Source organism: Rhinoraja longicauda, chromosome 35 (assembly GCF_053455715.1).
Source record: "Rhinoraja longicauda isolate Sanriku21f chromosome 35, sRhiLon1.1, whole genome shotgun sequence".
NCBI lineage: Eukaryota > Metazoa > Chordata > Chondrichthyes > Rajiformes > Arhynchobatidae > Rhinoraja > Rhinoraja longicauda.
In genome coordinates, this window is record NC_135987.1 from 11,469,512 (window position 1) to 11,488,209 (window position 18,698).

Consider the following 18,698-nt stretch of genomic DNA (forward strand, 5'->3'; position numbering starts at 1 on the left):
TTCGCTTACAAAAAGGATGGCAAAAATCTGGAATTCTTTCCAATGAAAAGCAGATGGTACAACATTTAGTTATTTAAAATGTTATATCCATAGATAGCTGCCAGCTTAGAGTGCCATAAAGCAAGAGGTCGGAGCAGGTGGAAAAGGAATGAATTTAGAACAGATAAGACTAAATAACCCATATCTGACTCTTCACTCCTGAGTCCCAATGTATATTATTCAACAAAAGATGCAGTTGCTCATTTCCTCCACAAGAGGGCCCAGCTCTGCATTATCAAACTCACTACTTAATATGATTCAACTTTTGTTCCAAATGTTAAATGATAAATGTTAAATCACAGGATATTATTTTACCTTTAAAACTGTTCAACTTTTTCCTCATCTGTATTTAGGGGGAATCATTACATGACAAGATCAGCTTAACCAAATTTTAACACATAACACTGGAAAGTTCATCAGTGCAGATATCCATTCCATTTCAAATCATAAGTTCATTTGCAATAATTAATTTAATCCAAAGTGAATTAAGGCTCCACAGAGAGTTTCTCTTCGAGTTAATTTTTACTACTTTACATAAACATACTTTAAATAACTTGGGGATTTTGCAGTATTGTTTTCCTCACCACTTAAAATGCTTTTTGAGGATTTTTGTAAAGAAAGGATTAATGTCTCTGATCTCAAAGGAAAGGCCTGGGTACACAACAGACTGTTCTTACCAGGCTGTTCATCTCTGAAGACTCGAGGCTGCCACACTGCTGGACTGTACCAAGTCCCTCCATGCCCTCTTCATCCCACATGTATGTTCCAGCTGAACTACTGGAAGGAGAAAGTTCAAAGGAGGAGCCCAGTGCGTAGTTGGCATCTGGAGACACAAGGTCATTACCTGAGGCAGTGGTCTGGGAAGTCTCCAAATCTTTGCACTGGTCTACTCAAAAGACAACAAAAAAAAGAGAAAGATAATTAACGTAATACACAGGAGAATAAACTACAGCTGATAACATCTCATTAAGGCAATATATATTTTGTCTACGTTTGTAAAAATAGCACTGTAAATTATTTAGCCAAAGTTCAAAATAATGCAGCAATTTAACTTGATGTTGTAAACAAATTTCTGGAAATATGATACAAACAAGTAACAACTTTATAACTTATACAAGTAACTTGCTGGGCTATGTGAAGCAACAATATAATTCAATCTGACTTCAGTTTTGAAAGAAACTTTGGACAAACAGGGAAAGGAGCAAGAGCAGTTCTCATTATTACAGATATCTTTATAATGGATTTAATTATAGTGAACAATATCTGTAGTAATGAGGCTTCTGTTCATATCGGGCAGGTCAGGAAACGTTGTTCATTTATAAGGCTACAAAAACTTTAGGAGTGAAAATTTTGTTAAACAACCTCGTGAAATGGAGATTTATTGTTTATATGATGGTTAACGTCTACCGGCAGAATATCAGAAATCAGTCAGGAGGAATCGAGAGTTGACGCAGCCCAAGACCAGTGAACGGGTAGGTTCTTGCGGGGGGGGGGGGAGGGAAGAGGAAGAGCCGGAGGGGACAGGGGTACAAAGCAGGAGAATAAAGATGGGCCAAAAGTATTTTCTCCTCAGGACTGATGGAACTATCAGCCTGAACACCCTGTTCACGTTTGGAAACAATCAATATTTTGGGTCTGTTTCCAGCTTGAAGAACGCAAATTAAAGTTAGCGGGCAGGCTCTTTTATCTGAAACAGCGAGTGACACAGAGAAACACAGTTAATTCTGGGATCTGGGGCTTGAGGACTCAGGTGATTCGTCCATCTCTGGCAGGGCCTGTTTCCACGCTATATCTCTAAACTAAGCTAAATCTGAGAATACAACGTTATCGAATTGAGCTTCTTCCCCCGTTTCTGCCATGAGAGCCGGTTTTCAGGATCTTCGTCAACCTTCCAAAACGACCCTTTGGATAACTCGGTTATCGCAGGCAATCAGCAATAACGGACACTATTCTCCCCACCCCCAATCTTCCCATCATCCGTTATAATGAAGATTCACTCTACAATGGATTAAGAGGTGACTTTCCACCACCTTCCAGGTTGACTGGGAATAGGAAATAAATGCTGGCTGTACCAGCGGTACCCATATCCTGTAAGTAATTTTTTAAACTCTCATGGCTGAGATTTCCCACAAGTTTTTGCTAAGTAAGTGAACACTGTTGGGACAGCAATAGCAGCCAAAAAATATTTACTGTAAGCACATCAATAGAGGATTGGTGAGATTATTCAAAGATGAATAAGGAATCAAGGACTTGAAAAAGATAACGTTATTTTCCAGTTAATCTACAAAGAACATCAAGTGAACAGAGAAATTAAAAAAGATAGAAATAGATTAAGAAAGAGCAATATTAAGTACATAAACAGCCGAAAAATGCGATAAGAGAGAGCACAAAAATATTTAGAAAGTAAAAACTAGTGCTTTTTAAATAGAAAAAAGAGAAGTTAATCAAACGTAAGGATAGATTGCGTCCATGAATTTAAAGTCACTGACCTATACTGCATGAAAACAGATTATTCAGCCCAATTTGTTCATGGTGACAAAGTTGCTTAACTGAGTTAGTTTCACTTGCAGGTACCTGGCCCATATACCTCGAAACCACTCCTCTCAATTAAACTGTCCAAGTATCTTTAATATCCTAATCGTACACATTTCTAATACTTAATCTGGCAGTTCATTCCATGTACACACCACCCTGTGTGAAAAAGTTGTCCCTCAGGGCCCTTTCTCCCCTCACTTTAAACATGTGCCTTCTAGTTTTTGACTCCCCCGCCCTGGGGAAAATATTGTGGCGGTTCACCTTATTTATCTCTCATGATTTTGTATACCTCTATTTTATAAGAATGTGAGGGATAGGAAAGCTATTGCTGTAAACCTTGGAAAACAAGTCCAGTGCTAAAACACTGGTATACAGTTTGCCTATAGATATCCCACTAGTTAACAAAGGGGAAAGAATATACCCTGGGAATTATACACAGCAGAATATCAACAGTAACATTATGGAATGTAATGGAATCTCCATAAGAACATGTTAATGTGGATTTCAAATGGCATAAACCAACTTGACCAAATTTAGAATATTTTGAAGAGGTAATGAGAGAATGGAAATGCAACAAATATAATGAACTTCTATTTTTAAAAAGCCATCAGCAAGGTATCCCATGATAGATTAATAAACCAGATCAGAGAATGGAGATTAGGATACAAGTTGCCAAATGAATCGCAAGCTGGCTTCAGATTAGAAAACCGAGAGTAAAAGGAAAAGGTAGCTATCTTCATATTAATGATGTAGAGAATTAACCCTCACAGACAACAGAGCCAGGACCATTCCTTGCCACAATTTACAGGAAGGATTTGAACTCTGGAATCAGTTCAGTTGATACCAAATTGGGGAGTGAATGGGAATGCAGGGATGGAGTCACTACCAAGAACAACTGCAGCAAAGCTATCATGGAATGAGCAGTTACTGATACCATGGGTGACAACTGGATTAATCTTAGCAAACACACATCACATAATTACAATTGCAGATGATTGCAACACCATCATAAACTGAGACTCTGCAACATGTCTTTTTTAATAAAGTTATGAGCTCTATTATTCAACCAAATTTCTTGTCAAGAAATTTAAATAATGCAAGGTGAATAAAAGCATAACACATGTTACAAAAATCTTTGCTCTAAATTAAAGCAGTTTAGAGATAGTCCTGGTTGTATAAAGACCATCATTTAAAGACGCTATCTTGAACTGTGTCTGATGCAGTGGTAGAAATGTTAACCAGCACAAGTCCATTCTGCATATGTGTCACTATTTCAACATAACATTTAATATTTAAGTGCCACCAAAACACAAGTACAATCAAATGCATGCATGCTTAAACATTAGTTACTCTTATCCAATATATAAATAAACCAGCATTTAATATTAACATCTTACGCACCAGGCAATCCAGTATCCAGCCATTCTGCGTCTGCATATGCTGAAATTAGTGTTTCCTCAATTCCTTCTGACGACATAGCCTCATTAGGAATGTAAAGATCATCAGCAATTTCTGTGGAAAGAGAATTGTCGCTGTCCACAATTTCGAAGGATTCAGTACCTGAATGAGGTAACTGTTCACTATTAATTATATCACAGTTGGAGTAAATTGATGAAATGACTACTTCTGAATCATCAATATCATTTGCAGAAAATGACTGAAGTTCTTCACTGACTTCATGTTTACTCTTCTCACCTAAGGTATTATTTTTTAACGAATTATCAGCAATGCATTCAATATCTACATTTATAGTATTTGGATCACTTTCCTCAATTGTTGGAATTCCATAAGTTTTCTCGATGGTATCAGATAATGAGTTTACACTGCATGTTGTTCCTGAAGTGGTCAACCTCCCACATTTAATTACTGAAGATTGCGTCATGTTGGAAGCAGAAGCAGTGGTATAAAATGAAGACGTGGGACAAGTAGGAAGCTGAGACTTTTTCAAGACAGATGATGGTGTTTTTAAGCTCGGTCTACTAAAAGCACTTTTACTAACTGATTCTCCTGTGCCCGAGCTATCGGCACCCCTTGGACTGCCATAGCGATAAATATTTGATCTCAAAGGAAGACTCGTCCTCATTTGCTGTTTCAGACAAGGTCTAGAAACATCTGCAGCCTTTGAAAAAGACAAAGATCTTGGTATTACATCAGAGCCACAGGAGTTACTTCGTGCGGAATACGAAAAGCTCTGGGACCTAACAATGTTCTCTTCAGATAAGTTCTTCAAACTTTCTGTGGATTGGTCAAGACTCCCTTTTGAACTGCTTGATGCTGAGAAAGTCTCTTCTTGTTCAGTCATCTTTCCAGCTGCTGTTTTACGAAAATGACCAAATGACTGTGACCTTGAGATGTGAGATGTGAATGGCTTTCCCAATATTTTCCCATGGTTTCCTCTTGAAGAATGATTTAAGCTAGTGACAAGCAATTTATTTTCTTTTACGCAAGGTACAACTTGATGCTGCTTTTGATGGCTGGTTACTGCTGCAGGTTTACTCTTAAAGCCCAAGTCTGTGCGATCTTTAACAAAAGGAACTTTAGAATAAAAGTTTCTCTCAACTTTAACATACTCTTCATTAGTAACAGAGCAAGACAAGGGTGTAGCTGGGTCTTTTGCACCTTGTCCACTATCTTTAGTTTTACCAGACTTCTTCCAGTTGAAAGCAAATGTGCCCATACGAGCAGTTCCGTTCTGCTTTGAATCAAGTTTTGATCTGCTGGAAGCACTGACATTGCGAATGCATCCTCCATTTGATACAGGTTGAGGAAGAGTCTCGCTTAATTTAGAGGTTCCACCACCAAACTTGGGCAATCTCGAAACAGAGGTAGATTTGCTCTGTGTTTTTCCTTCCATTAGCTAGCAGACACATCCACTTCCCTAGATACTTGCAATCTACAAAGAAAACAAAATTAAATACATTTATTTGAAGAAAATATCTTTTACCCTGCCAGTTAACAACAGCATTAACAATTTAACCTACGGTCTTCTTGTTATGATAAAGATCCAATTGATTTGATAATTCACTGGAATACACAATTCTATCTTTTCTAGTAAAACAAGAAACAAAAGCATAAGCTAACATGATAAAACTTTGTTATACAGCCATCTTCCTGGTAAAAACAAAATCATAGAAGGCATTAACTGCCATAATTGAGAAATATTTGAGTTGTCTTCAGGGACATTGAGTGAACATGAAATTCCCATCTGAAGATAGAGATACGAATAAATCTTAGTGCTGACTTATCTACCAAGGTTAGCCATTTCTAAAGCTTTGAACACACAAATGAAAAAGTATAAGGGAACAGAAAAGTCAGCTGAGCCTCCATGGTCCCAGGAGAACCTCTCAATGAAGAGTAGCCCTTACAAGAAATGTTAATTTTAATCATCAATTTGATCATCCCTAGTGGCAACCAGGAGAATTGCTCAAATATTTTTGCAGATTAAAATGCTGCTGCTCAGTAAAGTTTTGACCTTAGGATGTAGCCACCAAGAGTAATTCTGCATTAATTCCCATTTGATATTGTTCTGAGATGGTGATGATCAGTCATCTGTTTCCAGAACATAACAAATATGAACACATATCAGTATATTCCTCTTTCAGCTTGTTCTGACAATCAATGGGATAGGATCTGATCTTTGCCTCAGCTCCACTTTGCAACTTGAACCTCGCAAACCTCATCAATGCTGCAGATCAAGAATGTGGCTGTATTGGCTTTGATCACATTCAAGACTCAGCCTTCAGTGCCCTCAAAGTAAAGAGCTCCTAAGATTCACAGCCCTCCTCTTCTCTGTTTCCATAAAGATTCTGAGAGCATGACCCAAGTTCAAGATTTGTTTGCAAGGAAACATCTCCTCACCATTTACCCTCACAAGCAATCTCAAACTTCCAAATCAGAAAGTTGCACAGTCTGAAAATATGAAATAAAAACATGAAATTCTATAGATAATCCAAGGGTCAGACAGCATCTGTGAAGAAGAAATAACGTTAATATTGCAAGACAATGACACACAGAAACTTACGTTTCAATAAGGTCAATACTCAAGGTTCTGTACCCTATTGCGTTTAGGCCCATCCTGCTCAAACCTTTCTCTCATCTTTTTCCCCAAAATCAACTTGGTGATAACTACTGAACGAACTCAAATGCAAGCATATCTCATAAGGTCAGAGCTTTGATCGTCCCGATGCGGGAGCTTTGATCGCCGGCTGCATGAGCTTTGATCGCCCCGACGGATGGTTCGACTGCCCCGACCACGGGAGAAAATGAGGGAAGAAGATGAGACTTCCATCACAGTGAGGAATCAGCTATTGACTTCCATCACAGTGAGGAATCAGCTATGGTGGATGTTTATGTTAATATTTATGTAGTTGTGTGCCTTGTTGCTTTTTTAGTATGGCTGTATGGTAATTCGCATATCACTGTACCTTAATTGGTACACGTGACAATAAAAGACCTTTGAAACCTTTAAAGGTCAAAATTAATTGCTGTACCTGGATGGTAACTTCTTGTGAAGAGATTCATTTGCAAAGGATTTACTTCAAATATCATTAGAGATTAATCATATATTGTGAGAATCACTTATTAGCCAGACCAAGGTGATAAAATCCCTTTTCTGAGCTGCCTTGATCCATTTGACAACATTATAGCTCCTGAATATGGACTACTATTGGTCTTTGGTATAGGTATAAGATTTTTACAATAAAACTACAGCCCTCTAAATGGAAATCTTTACCCACAGCAGCTTCAAATTCCTGGGCATTAACATCTCAGATAAACTGTCCAAGGCCCAGCACATAAATGAAATCACAAAGATGCACTCTACCTTCTTATGAGCTTAAGGAGACTCAAAACTGAATGTCATTGAATACTCTTACAAACTTCTACAGATGCTCCGTAGAAAGTATCTCGAAAGCATCAAGGCATTAATGCCTGCTACGGCAATTCGAACACGCGTGAAAATGAGAGGCTGTAGAAAGTGATGGACTCAGCCACAAGCTTCCCCACTATTGAAAGCATCTACATGATACGCTGCCTCAATAAGGAGGCATCTGTCATTAAGGATCGCCAGCATCAGTTCATGTCCTTTTCTCGCTGCTATTGTTGAGCCAGAGATACAGAACACTGAAGTCCCACACTGCCAGGTTATGGAGCAGCTGCTTTCCGACAACCATCAGATTCTTGAGACAACCGGCAAAACCCTGCATGACCTGTAGAGCAGCATCTCATAACCACCCTGTTCCTTACACCTCCTCTGCATGCTCATCTGTCATCCCAAATCCCGTGTTTCTCTTTTATCGCCCCCCACCCCTCCTCCCCTTATTTCTCCCCCTGGCTTTACATTTCACTCATCCTTTTCTTTCTTTATCTGACACAATATTGTCTCCTTTTCACCTCTAGCCTTTGCCACTTACTCCACCCATCTGCCAATTATCCCTCCCCTACCCCCTCCCTCACGTGTAATCACCTATCACTTGCCAGGCTTTGCCCCACACCATTTTCTTTTCAGCTTTCTCCTCCCCACCCTATTAGTTTAAAGAAGGGTCCCAACCCAGAATATCGCCTGACCATCCCCTCCACAGATGCTTAAATCCTCCAGCATTTCGCAGAACCCTGATCCTAACTCAACAATCAAACACTACCAATCACCTCTTGAACTGCTATTTCTAATCGTGTTTTTACAGTAATGTCTTGTTTTGCTGTCTTTCATTTCTTTTTCTTGAATTATTTATGTTCTGTGTATTTGTCTGAGTATTCATGCCTGTGATGCTGCTGTAAGCAAGCATTTCGCTGTACATGCATCATACTTAAGCAAATGACAATAAATGCAACTTGACTAGATTTGCACCATTACGGAATATCAATACAAGCCCCACCATTAGCATTGTTGATCATTTTCAGCAGCTGCCTACATTTGCCAACTAATGATATGGCAGAAAATTAAATTACAAAAGTACTGCTCATCACAAGTAATGCATATCAGTTACTGGGGTAATGCAATAAGCTTTCATACTTCACAAAAATATGATTAAATAGAGATAACAACATGAAGGATTCTACTTTCACATGCTAACATGATTTTCCTCAATCCTTTAATTGCACCTTCAATCAAAATAATTAAATATTCTTACTCAGCTCCTGCAACATTTAGCTTACTGCAAATCAAAAGAGAAAAAGCTGCAAATACTCTAGTTCATGCAGCAATTGCCCACAGAGCAAAAAAACAATTATTGTTTCAGGTGCTATGAAAGCTCATTTGCCTTTAAAAGACTCCACAGATGGGGCCTGATCCATGTATTCCAACATCTGCTATTTTACTTTAGTTCCAGCATCCACTATATTTTCCAAACACTCTAAAATACCATCATTCAGTTCCAATGAATCCAGCAATTCTTTGTTCTGGCTATTTTACCTTGATAAAATTTTGAATTTTGCTCTATATGAAAATATATATGAATTAAATTCAAAATAGACTCTGCCAACAATATATCTAAATCAAAATCCATTTGAAACATAGTTCCTCCTTTGACATATCAGTTTCAAATTTGTCTTCTGAATTGTTTTCCCGGGAGATCAGTTGAGAGTAACTGTCATTGATGTCAATGTATCAACCATCTCAAAACGTGAAGGAGTTTTAATAAAACTGAAATCTGTGAACAAAGGGGAAAATTCTCCACTTATTCAAGTGAAACAAGGAACAAAGAAAAATAATTGTGATTGCTGGAGGTCAATAATCTCTGGTGTATCTTTTCATATTTTTTTCAGGACATTGCGAACCAGTTCCAGAACCAGCTTCTCTCTCCATCACAAGGTCGTTAGGTCACAGTTTCCTTGAGGTCAGTGGTTTTGCAACACTCGAGGTGTATAACATCACCCAGAAAAAATCTCTATTTCGCCAGCTCACCACATCATCATCAGCTCATGTCCTCCACTCCAAAGGAAAACATGGCTGCAGGTGCATGGTACCTCATCAGTTTCAAAGTCTGAGTCATTCACATCACATTCAAGAGCCTGCCCTGAACACAAAAAAAAAGCTGCTATGAAGGCTATGATCATAAATCAGGGAAATGGCTACCAATCACATTGCATGAGCAACTTCATCATACAGACTGCAGTTATTTAGAAAGGTCCAATACCAGCTTCGTGAGGGTAACTCCAGAAGAGCAATAAACAAATGTACAAGTTGGGAGATATACCCCAACAATAAACTTTCAGACCATCCTAATATACGTGTAAGACCAAAGATTATGAATCTTAAAATAAGAAAGCAGAGAGATGCATCATTCTGTGAATGAATTTGTTCACATCTTTATTTCAAAGATTTAAACAAATTAAATTATTGCCATTTTTAATCTAACTTTGTTTTATTTAAGAACACAGCTCTGATTTTCTTTAAGTAATTGAGCCAGATTGTGGTCACACAGGGAACCACCAGCTATCTCCTGCATCATTCAGTTCCTCTTTGGCTTCCATGAAGTTGCATGTTGTGGAGAAGCAGGAGGTCAGATGCTTTTGCATCTGGTCTTCCATTGTACCCCTGGAATCTCCACAAAGTCCAGCAATGAAACAGCGATGCGCTAACGTGAGCAGCCAGATTGTTTTTTAACGAGAGGGATGATTGGCTTATTAACATTTGTGTGAAAGTAGTTGCTGACCCAGTGAGAAAAGTTAAATAAAGAGAAATTATTTATTTCGTCTCAAAAATGTTTTTGAAATAGTTAGCATTTTAATTTTTGATAACTGTTTACTTCAACAACTTTTTTTGTAATTCTTTAGTAATATATAATTAATAGTATTAAAGCAAATTAATAGTAAAACCATTTTAAAATGTTTTCAGACTTTTAGAATAACTGAAAAGCAATTCCAGAGGCCTGAACTGGGATGAGTGGTCAAAGACCATTTGGAGTTTTGGGGATGGTGCTTAGCATTCGACACGAGGCCTGCTGGAAGTATTTAGCTACTCAGCCTTGGAGGATGCCTCTCGGTTACAACTTGGCCAGTTCTCTCTTCAGAGTAGAATACCATAAGAGGGAAGACACCAGAGGCAATGAGATCAGATTCTGGGCTGAGTCCAGGACATTCCAGTCCAATAATAAGGACAATAATAGAGAATTTTAGATTTTTAGAAAATAAATATTTTATGTACATAGCTAACTCAAGCTAAACCTGGTGGAAAACACGTGTAATTTCAAAGACTCCATTTCTAAATTTAAATGGGTATGTTCAAACCAAGTTTAAATGGGTATGCTCCATTTGGATGAAAACTCCAACATAACCATATGGAGCATTTCACTAGCCCGGCATGTGTTTTTCCTTTACCATAAAGATTGGATTGTAATAAAGATATATGGGTATAGAAGGGCACAGATTAAATGCTGGAAGAGTTGGGATTTATGAGGAAGTGTGCCAACTGGTCGGTGTGGACATGTTGGACCGAATAACTTGTTTACAAGGGGAATGATTCTATGATCTCTAAAACATTATAAATGCAGCACAGGTAAAGTTAATTCCAGCATTCACCTACACTACCTTGTGAGTAGTCCTTTCCGCTACTTGTTCTTAATACATAAAATTAAATGTAGCTTTCAACATACCTTATAAAGTCAGTGTTGGTATATTTTCAGATCAAAATATAGCTCCTAAAGTCTCCACCGTTGTGGTAGCTGACTGTACACTCACTCCATGGATTTGTATTCTACAAGATTAAAATTCTTCACCAATTCTAAGAAAAAAAAGAAAAATTTTGACAATATATAAAATTCCTAAAACCAAAAAATGCATGTCATTCACTAAGTGAATTCACAAAGGCATTAAGTATACATTTAACAGAAACCATGTAGAAAAGAACTGCAGATGCTGGTTTAAATCAAAGGTAAACACAAAATGCTGGAGTAACTCAGCAGGACAAGCAGCATCTCTGGAGAGAAGGAATGAGTGACTTTTCAGGTCGAGACCCTTCTTCAGACTGATGTCAGGGGAATGGACGGAATCGAGATAGAATGTAGTCGGAGACAGTAAGACTGGTGGGAGAACTGGGAAGGGGGAGGGGATGGAGAGAAAGGGAAAGCAAAAGCTATTTGAAGTTAGAGAAGTCAATGTTCATACCGCAGGGGTGTAAGCTACCCAAACGAAATATGAGGTGCTGTTCCTCCAATTTGCGCTGAACCTCACTCTGACAATGGAGGAGCCCCAAGACAGAAAGGTCAGATTGGGAATGGGAGGGGAGTTAAAGTGCTGAGCAACCGGGGATCAGGTAGGTTAAGGCGGACTGAGAGGAGGTGTTCAGCGAAACGATCGCCGAGCCTGCGTTTGGTCTCGTCGATGTACAGGAGTAGACACCTGGAACAGCAGATACAGTAGATGAGGTTGGGGGAGGTGCAAGTGAACCTTTGCCTCGCCTGAAAAGACTGTCGGGGTCCTTGGATGGAGTTTAGGGGGAGGTAAAGGGACTGTTGTTGTATCTCCTGCGGTTACAGGGGAAAGTACCTGAGGAAGGGATGGTTTGGGTGGGAAGGAACGAGTTGACCAGGGAGTTGCAGAGGAAACGGTCTCTGCAGAAAGTAGAAAGGGGTGGAGATGGGAAGATGTGACGAGTAGTGGGATCCCGTTGGAGGTGGCAAAAATGTTGGAGGATTATATGCTGTATGCGACGGCTGATGCAGTGGAAGTTGAGGACAAGGGGGACTCTGTCCTTGTTACGAATGGGGAGAGGGGGAGCAAGAGCGGAGCTGTGGGATATCGAGGAGACCCTAGTGAAAGCCTCATCTACAATGGAAGAGGGAGCCCCCATTTCCTAAAGAAGGAGGACATCTCCGATGACCTGGTATGGAAAATCTCATCCTGGGCGCAGTTGCAGCATAGGCGGAGGAGTTGGGAGTAGGGGATGGAGACTTTACAAGAAGTAGGGTGGGAAGAGGTGTGGTCTAGATAGCAATGGGAATCAGTGGGTTTGTAATAGATATTGGTCAGTGGATTTGTAATAGTGTGTTTTAACAGAAACCGAACAGGTGTGTGTGGTAGTGGCACACTGTTAAATTCTTGGATGAGTTATCTAGGCACATGGACTAACAAACCAGAGTTTGTTCAAGTATCACCACAAAAGCTGTGGAATTTGAATTCAGTTAATAAACTGGAATTTGGAAAATAACTATTCTTTGTAATGATGGTCACAAAAGGCTACCAGATTGTCATGAAAACTCATTCAGTTCTCTAGTACACTTCAGAAAGGAAATCAGCCATCCTTCCACATCGTCTGCCCTTTCAACGAATCCACACCTACCGCATATGTTTGATTGCCCACTGAAATGGAACAATAGCACCATGGCTACTGTGTTCAAACAAAGAAGGAATAAAGCTGAATTGGCCATGCGGCATCGACCAAGGCATTGAATTTAGACACAGCAAAATCATTCTCTGCTCAGTCAACTTTGCAAACTTTGGTAAGTGCAGTTTAAATTAGAACTGTCCCACAATGAGTCAAGAAAGCCTGATATTGTCTTTACAGAATGATTCCAAAAGTATGACCATGTGCCAAACACCTCCATCACAATCCCTGCATATACCCTCCTTCATCAGTGTGACCAAATCAAAGTAGACAGCACAGCTAGCAAAAAGTAGCTCTTGAAGTCCCCAATATTTACTCAAGACTCCGTGATATCTTTGGCATCAAGTCAAATGTGGGCAGGGAATTCTCCTCCTGTTATCATGTACTGCTCTCGCTCTCCTGACAAATCAATGATCCTCCATGTTAAACTGTGCTCAATCAGAGCACTGAAAGAGCTGATTTCTGAAGATCAGGTGACAACATCATAAAACTTAGTAAACTGAATTTAGTAAACTTAGGTTTAGCTCTTAGGGCTACAGGAATCAAAGAATACAGGGGAAAAGCAGGTACGAGGTACTGATTTTAGATGATCAGCCATTATGATATTGAATGGCGTTGCTGGCTCGAAGGGCCGAATGGCCTACTACTGCACCTATTTTTCTATGTCTCTATGAAGTTAAAAGGCATTAAGGGGAAAACATTCCAGTGGTTTGAGTCATGCCTTGCCCAAAGGAAGATGAACGTGATGCCAATTACGGTCAATTAACCCAGCCTCACAACATAATTGCTGGAGTTCCTCAAGGCAGCGTCGCAGGCTCAAATGGTTTTGGTTGCTTCCTCAAAAACATTCCTTCTGTCACAAGGTCAATGGTAGGGATGTTCGCTTATGATTGCACCATGTTCAATTCCATTCATAACTCCCAAGCAAATGAATCAATCCATACCTCCATGCAGCAACAACTAAGCAAGGGCATGGGATGATAAGTGGCAGGTAAGACTCATGGGACAGAAGTGTCAGGTTATGACCATTTCCAACAAGGGAGAGTCTAACCATTACCACATTGACATTACTATCACCAAGTCCTCAACTGTCAACATCCTGAGGAGGTTCACCATTAAGACAAACCTAACCAACTACATAAATACCATGAATACAACAGAAGGATAGAGGCTGGGTATTCTGCAGAGAGTGACTTATTTCCTCACGTCAATAATTATTTTAGCTATCTACAAGGCACGTCAGAAATATGAAGGAAAAGTTGAATGAGCGCAGCTCCAATAACGCTCGAGAAACTTGACACCATCTAACATAATGCAGCGCCTCAATCAACACCTCAATGACCAAACAAAATATCAATTCCCTCTGCCACAAGTGCAGTGTGCATCATTGACAAAATGCAGTGCTGTTACTTGCCTAGGCTATTCGAGAAGCACCACCCAAACCAGTGTTCTCTAGCACTAGAGTGCATGGGAACACCAGCTTCCTGTCCACATCACTCACAAGTCTGATTTGAAATAAATTGCTGGTTCGTCGTCACTGGGACTGAATCCTGGAACTGATGCAATAATGCCATGAGAGTACTTTCATCAGAAAGACTGCAGTAATTCAAGGTGAAACTGCCAGCTTCTCAGGGGAAATAATACTGGTTTTCTCTGCCATAACTAGGTCCCCAAAAATGAATATAACCACCACATTGCAAGGACATAAAGAGCAGTGCAGTATTTCTTATGTGCTACAAAGATTTAAAAGGGGCCATTAATTAAAAACCAATCATTCATTTCCATACTCTATTATACAAATGAGATCTTTCCTTTACATAAGTTACAAAACTGGCAAGGCTCTTACTCCAGATCTCAGTAGGTTATCATGTGGTTTCCTGCAGAGTACGGCTATTGAACTTCCTCCGACATCACACTGTGCAGTAGTTAGCGATTCATATTGACTCTTTCCCTACTTACATCCGCCCTGTGCTGTATGCCCTATCTGTCTTCCCTATGCTGATAGCCCGTCCTCTTCTCAGATTATCTCTTCCCATTCAATGTACTTCATTACATGATAGACATCCTCTGGACACTTGGCCTTTCTTCAACTTCTCAACAACTTGAAATTAAAGTTAAATATTAAAGAAACTCTTTTTCCCTCAGCTAATTTTTCATAAACCAAAGAATTTACAAAAATCAAGAGTAAGCTATTCCATTCCTTAAGCTAACCTTCCCATTTAATATGAAGACAATCTGCCTCAGGCCTCATCTCCTCCACTGTGCAAAGTCCCATTAGCCCTTAGTTCCATGATCTTTCAAAAATGTATCTACTTCCTCTTTAAATATCCCCAGTGAGCTGGCTTTAACAACACCTGGATTAGAGCATTCCAGAGATTCACGACCCTCTGCAAAAATCTGTCTTAAGCACCTCCGTTTTAAATGTTCGTCCAGCAATCTTGTAACATTCTTAAAGATTCTCCCATGAGTGCAAAAATCAACCCTGTCATACCCCGAAAAGATCTTGTGTGCTTCAATAAGATCATGTCTTATTGCTTTAAACTGCAACAAATATAGACCTAATTTCTATGGGCACTGATGATAGAACAATTGTCTTATCCTGGGAAATAGCCATGTGATTCTTTGGAATGAACCCAAAAACAGTGTGTATCACTAACTTACATCAACCTGGAACAGATTCATATATACACCGATCAGCCAAAACATTATGACCCGATGAGACGAAATATTATGACCACCTTTATGGCCATCTTGTTTCTTCTTGACCTCAGTGCGGCGTTCGATACAGTGGATCACAACATCTGAATTGACCGTCTCCAGTACAATGTTGGTGTAGATGGCACTGCCTTGAACTGGTTCACATCCTACCTCAAAAATAGGAGCTTCTCCATCAACATAGGCAACTTTTCCTCTTCCCCAGCTAGCCTCTCCTGCGGGGTTCCACAAGGTCCCATCCTAGGCCCCATTATCTTCTCTATGTACATGTTTCCCCTCGGCAAAATCATTCAAAAACATGACATTTCCTTCCACTGTTATGCTGATGACACACAGCTTTATCTCCCCCTGAAACCAAACAACCAGTCCAATCTAATCAGTCTCATGAACTGCCTTGAGGACATAAAATGTTGGATGGCACAGAACTTCCCACAGCTGAATGAGAGCAAGTCTGAAGTCATCCTATTTGGCCCCCCTGACTCCATCAAAGTGAGAACCAACAGCCTTGGTAACCTATCATTAAACCTCATGGCAAAAACCTTGGCATGATATTTGATTCCGCCTTTAAGTTTGACAAGCAAGTAAATTCAGTGCTAAAAGCCAGTTTCTTCCAGCTTCGCACCATATCTAAAATCAAGCCGTTCCTCTCGTTCAAAGATCTGGAGAAAGTCATCCACGTCTTTATATCCTCTCACTTGGACTGGGATCAGTCAGTCATCCCTGTTCCGCCTGCAATTGGTCCAGAACGCCGCAGCGGCTCCTTACAGGTACCCAAAAGAGGGACCATATTAACCCTATTCTGGCCTCTCTCCACTGGCTGCCAGTACGGTTCAGAATCGATTTCAAGATTCTCTTGGTTGTCTATAAAGCCCTAAATGGGCTTGCCCCCCCCCCCCCCCCCCCCACTACATCAAAAATCTTCTAACCCCATTACTTGACCTCCAGGTCCCTCAGGTCGGCTACTGGTCCAGGTCCCGCGGTCTAGGCTTACGCTCAGGGGTGACCGCGCTTTTGCGGTTGCAGCTCCTAGACTGTGGAACAGCATCCCCCTCCCTATCAGATCTGTCCCTTCCATCGGCTCTTTTAAGTTCAGGCTCAAAACATACTTTTATTCTTTAGCGTTTTGAGGCCTTCTGATGGGGCTGATTTTTGTTTTTGCTGATCCCTTTGAACTGTTTTTTTGTGCCTGTGTGCTGTGATGTCTGTTTCTTATTGTGTTTTTAGTACCTGCTCTTATGTAGAGCACTTTGGTCAACGTGGGTTGTTTTTAAATGTGCTTTTATAAATAAACTTGACTCGACTTGACCTGCCTAATATGCTGTTGATCCTCCATGTGCAGCCCCATATGCAGCAGGGTGCGATGCACTATGTATTGTGACACATTCCTCCCATGACCACCATTAACATTTTCTGTGACTTGTGCCACAGTAAACCTTCTGTCGGTTCAGACCAGACGGGATAGCCTTCGTTGCCCTCGTGTATCGATGAGCCTTGGGCGCCCAACACCCTGTCGCCATTTTGTGGTTTGTTCCTCCTCGGACCACTGTCGGTCGGTACTCACCACTGCTTGCCGTTTCAGAAATGCTCTGACCCAGTCGTCTGACCATAACAATTTGGCCCTTGTCAAAGTCGCTCAGGTCTTTACTCCTGTCCATTTCTCCTGCATCCAACACATCAACTTCAAGAACTGACTGTTCACTTGCTGCCTAATATATCCTACCCCTTGACAGGTGCCATTGTAACAAGATAATCAATGCTATTCACATTACCTGTCAGTGGTCATAATGTTTTGGCTGATCGGTGTAGGACCTATTGAGTTTCCCTTCTTACATCTACATCTTTAATGAGCAACTCATAAGAGGCACTGTTTACGCTCCACTGCAAATTTTTAGTATCTTTAGACTTTTAGCGCAAAAACAGACTTTTGGCCCACAGAGTCCACGCTGACCAGTGATCCCTGTACACTCGCACTATCCTACACACTTCAAACCTGTACGTCTTTGGAGTGTGGGAGGACCCAGACAAAACCCACGCAGTCACAGGGAGAACGTACAAACTCAATACAGCACCAGAATCAAACCCAAGTCTCTGGTGCTGTAAGGCAGCAACTCTACTGCTGTTCCACTGTGGCACTATCTATCAAACATCAGTGTGTTTTTTTCTTTGCCAAATTAGTACTTAAATATGAATTGCAACGTAACTCCCCGAATAAACCTAAACAAAATACGTGCATATCATTAAAAGTCAAACATTTTGCTAGTCGGTGGATAATTCAACATAAACTGTACTGTACACAGCTGAAACCTTGGGCTTTAATCTCATAGGTTCATTATAGTCAAAAACTCTCTGCCACCTCAAGTAATCATATTCGAATTGTTATAATTCACATTTCATATATTAAATCGACGCATTGTCTTTTAAAATACTGTACATTCCTTCCTTTACCAGCTGTCTTTATTACATAATACTATCAGACAAGCAAAATTATAAGCAAAATTTTAAATGATGCATAGCGCAGCGGTAGAGTTGCTGCTTTACAGCGAATGCAGCGCCGGAGACTCAGGTTCGATCCTGACTACGGGTGCTGCACTGTAAGGAATTTGTACGTTCTCCCCGTGACCTGCGTGGGTTTTCTCCGAGGTCTTCGGTTTCCTCCCACACTCCAAAGACGTACAGGTATGTAGGTTAATTGGCTGGGTAAATGTAAAAATTGTCCCTAGTGGGTGTAGGATAGTGTTAATGTACGGGGATCGCTGGGCGGCACGGACTTGGTGGGCCGAAAAGGCCTGTTTCCGGCTGTATATATATGATATATGATATGATGATATGAATGTTAATGTGCAAGAGTTTGGGAAATGGAACCGAGCACAATCAAGAGTAGGTTCAAAGATTGATTTTAATCTGTGTAATTTCCTTCAATGCAATTGACATGTGAATTTATGGTGATCTAATTACCAGGACAATCAAATATCTTTTATGTATTTTCACAACAAAACTTTAAGTACTCACTTCATTCACTAATAAATTTGAAACCATTCTTTAGTCCAGGCTATGCATATATATTTCTATTTAAAAGTATCTGGATTTC

At 40.1% G+C, this 18,698-nt stretch overlaps 1 protein-coding gene across 5 annotated transcripts in view; it reads right to left on the reverse strand.

Annotated features, from left to right (window-relative positions):
• Positions 1–18,698, reverse strand: part of ccser2a (coiled-coil serine-rich protein 2a) — a 356,049-nt gene that overhangs the window by 312,282 nt on the left and 25,069 nt on the right. For all 5 annotated transcript variants that reach the window (XM_078428296.1, XM_078428297.1, XM_078428299.1 and 2 more), the window contains exons 2-4: positions 11,166–11,293; positions 3,976–5,467; positions 717–925 (exon numbers count right to left, since the gene is read on the reverse strand). In XM_078428296.1, the coding sequence (XP_078284422.1) occupies positions 717–925; positions 3,976–5,428 (1,662 nt within the window). In that variant the 5' untranslated portion in view covers positions 5,429–5,467; positions 11,166–11,293. The remainder of the gene's footprint in view (positions 1–716; positions 926–3,975; positions 5,468–11,165; positions 11,294–18,698) is intronic.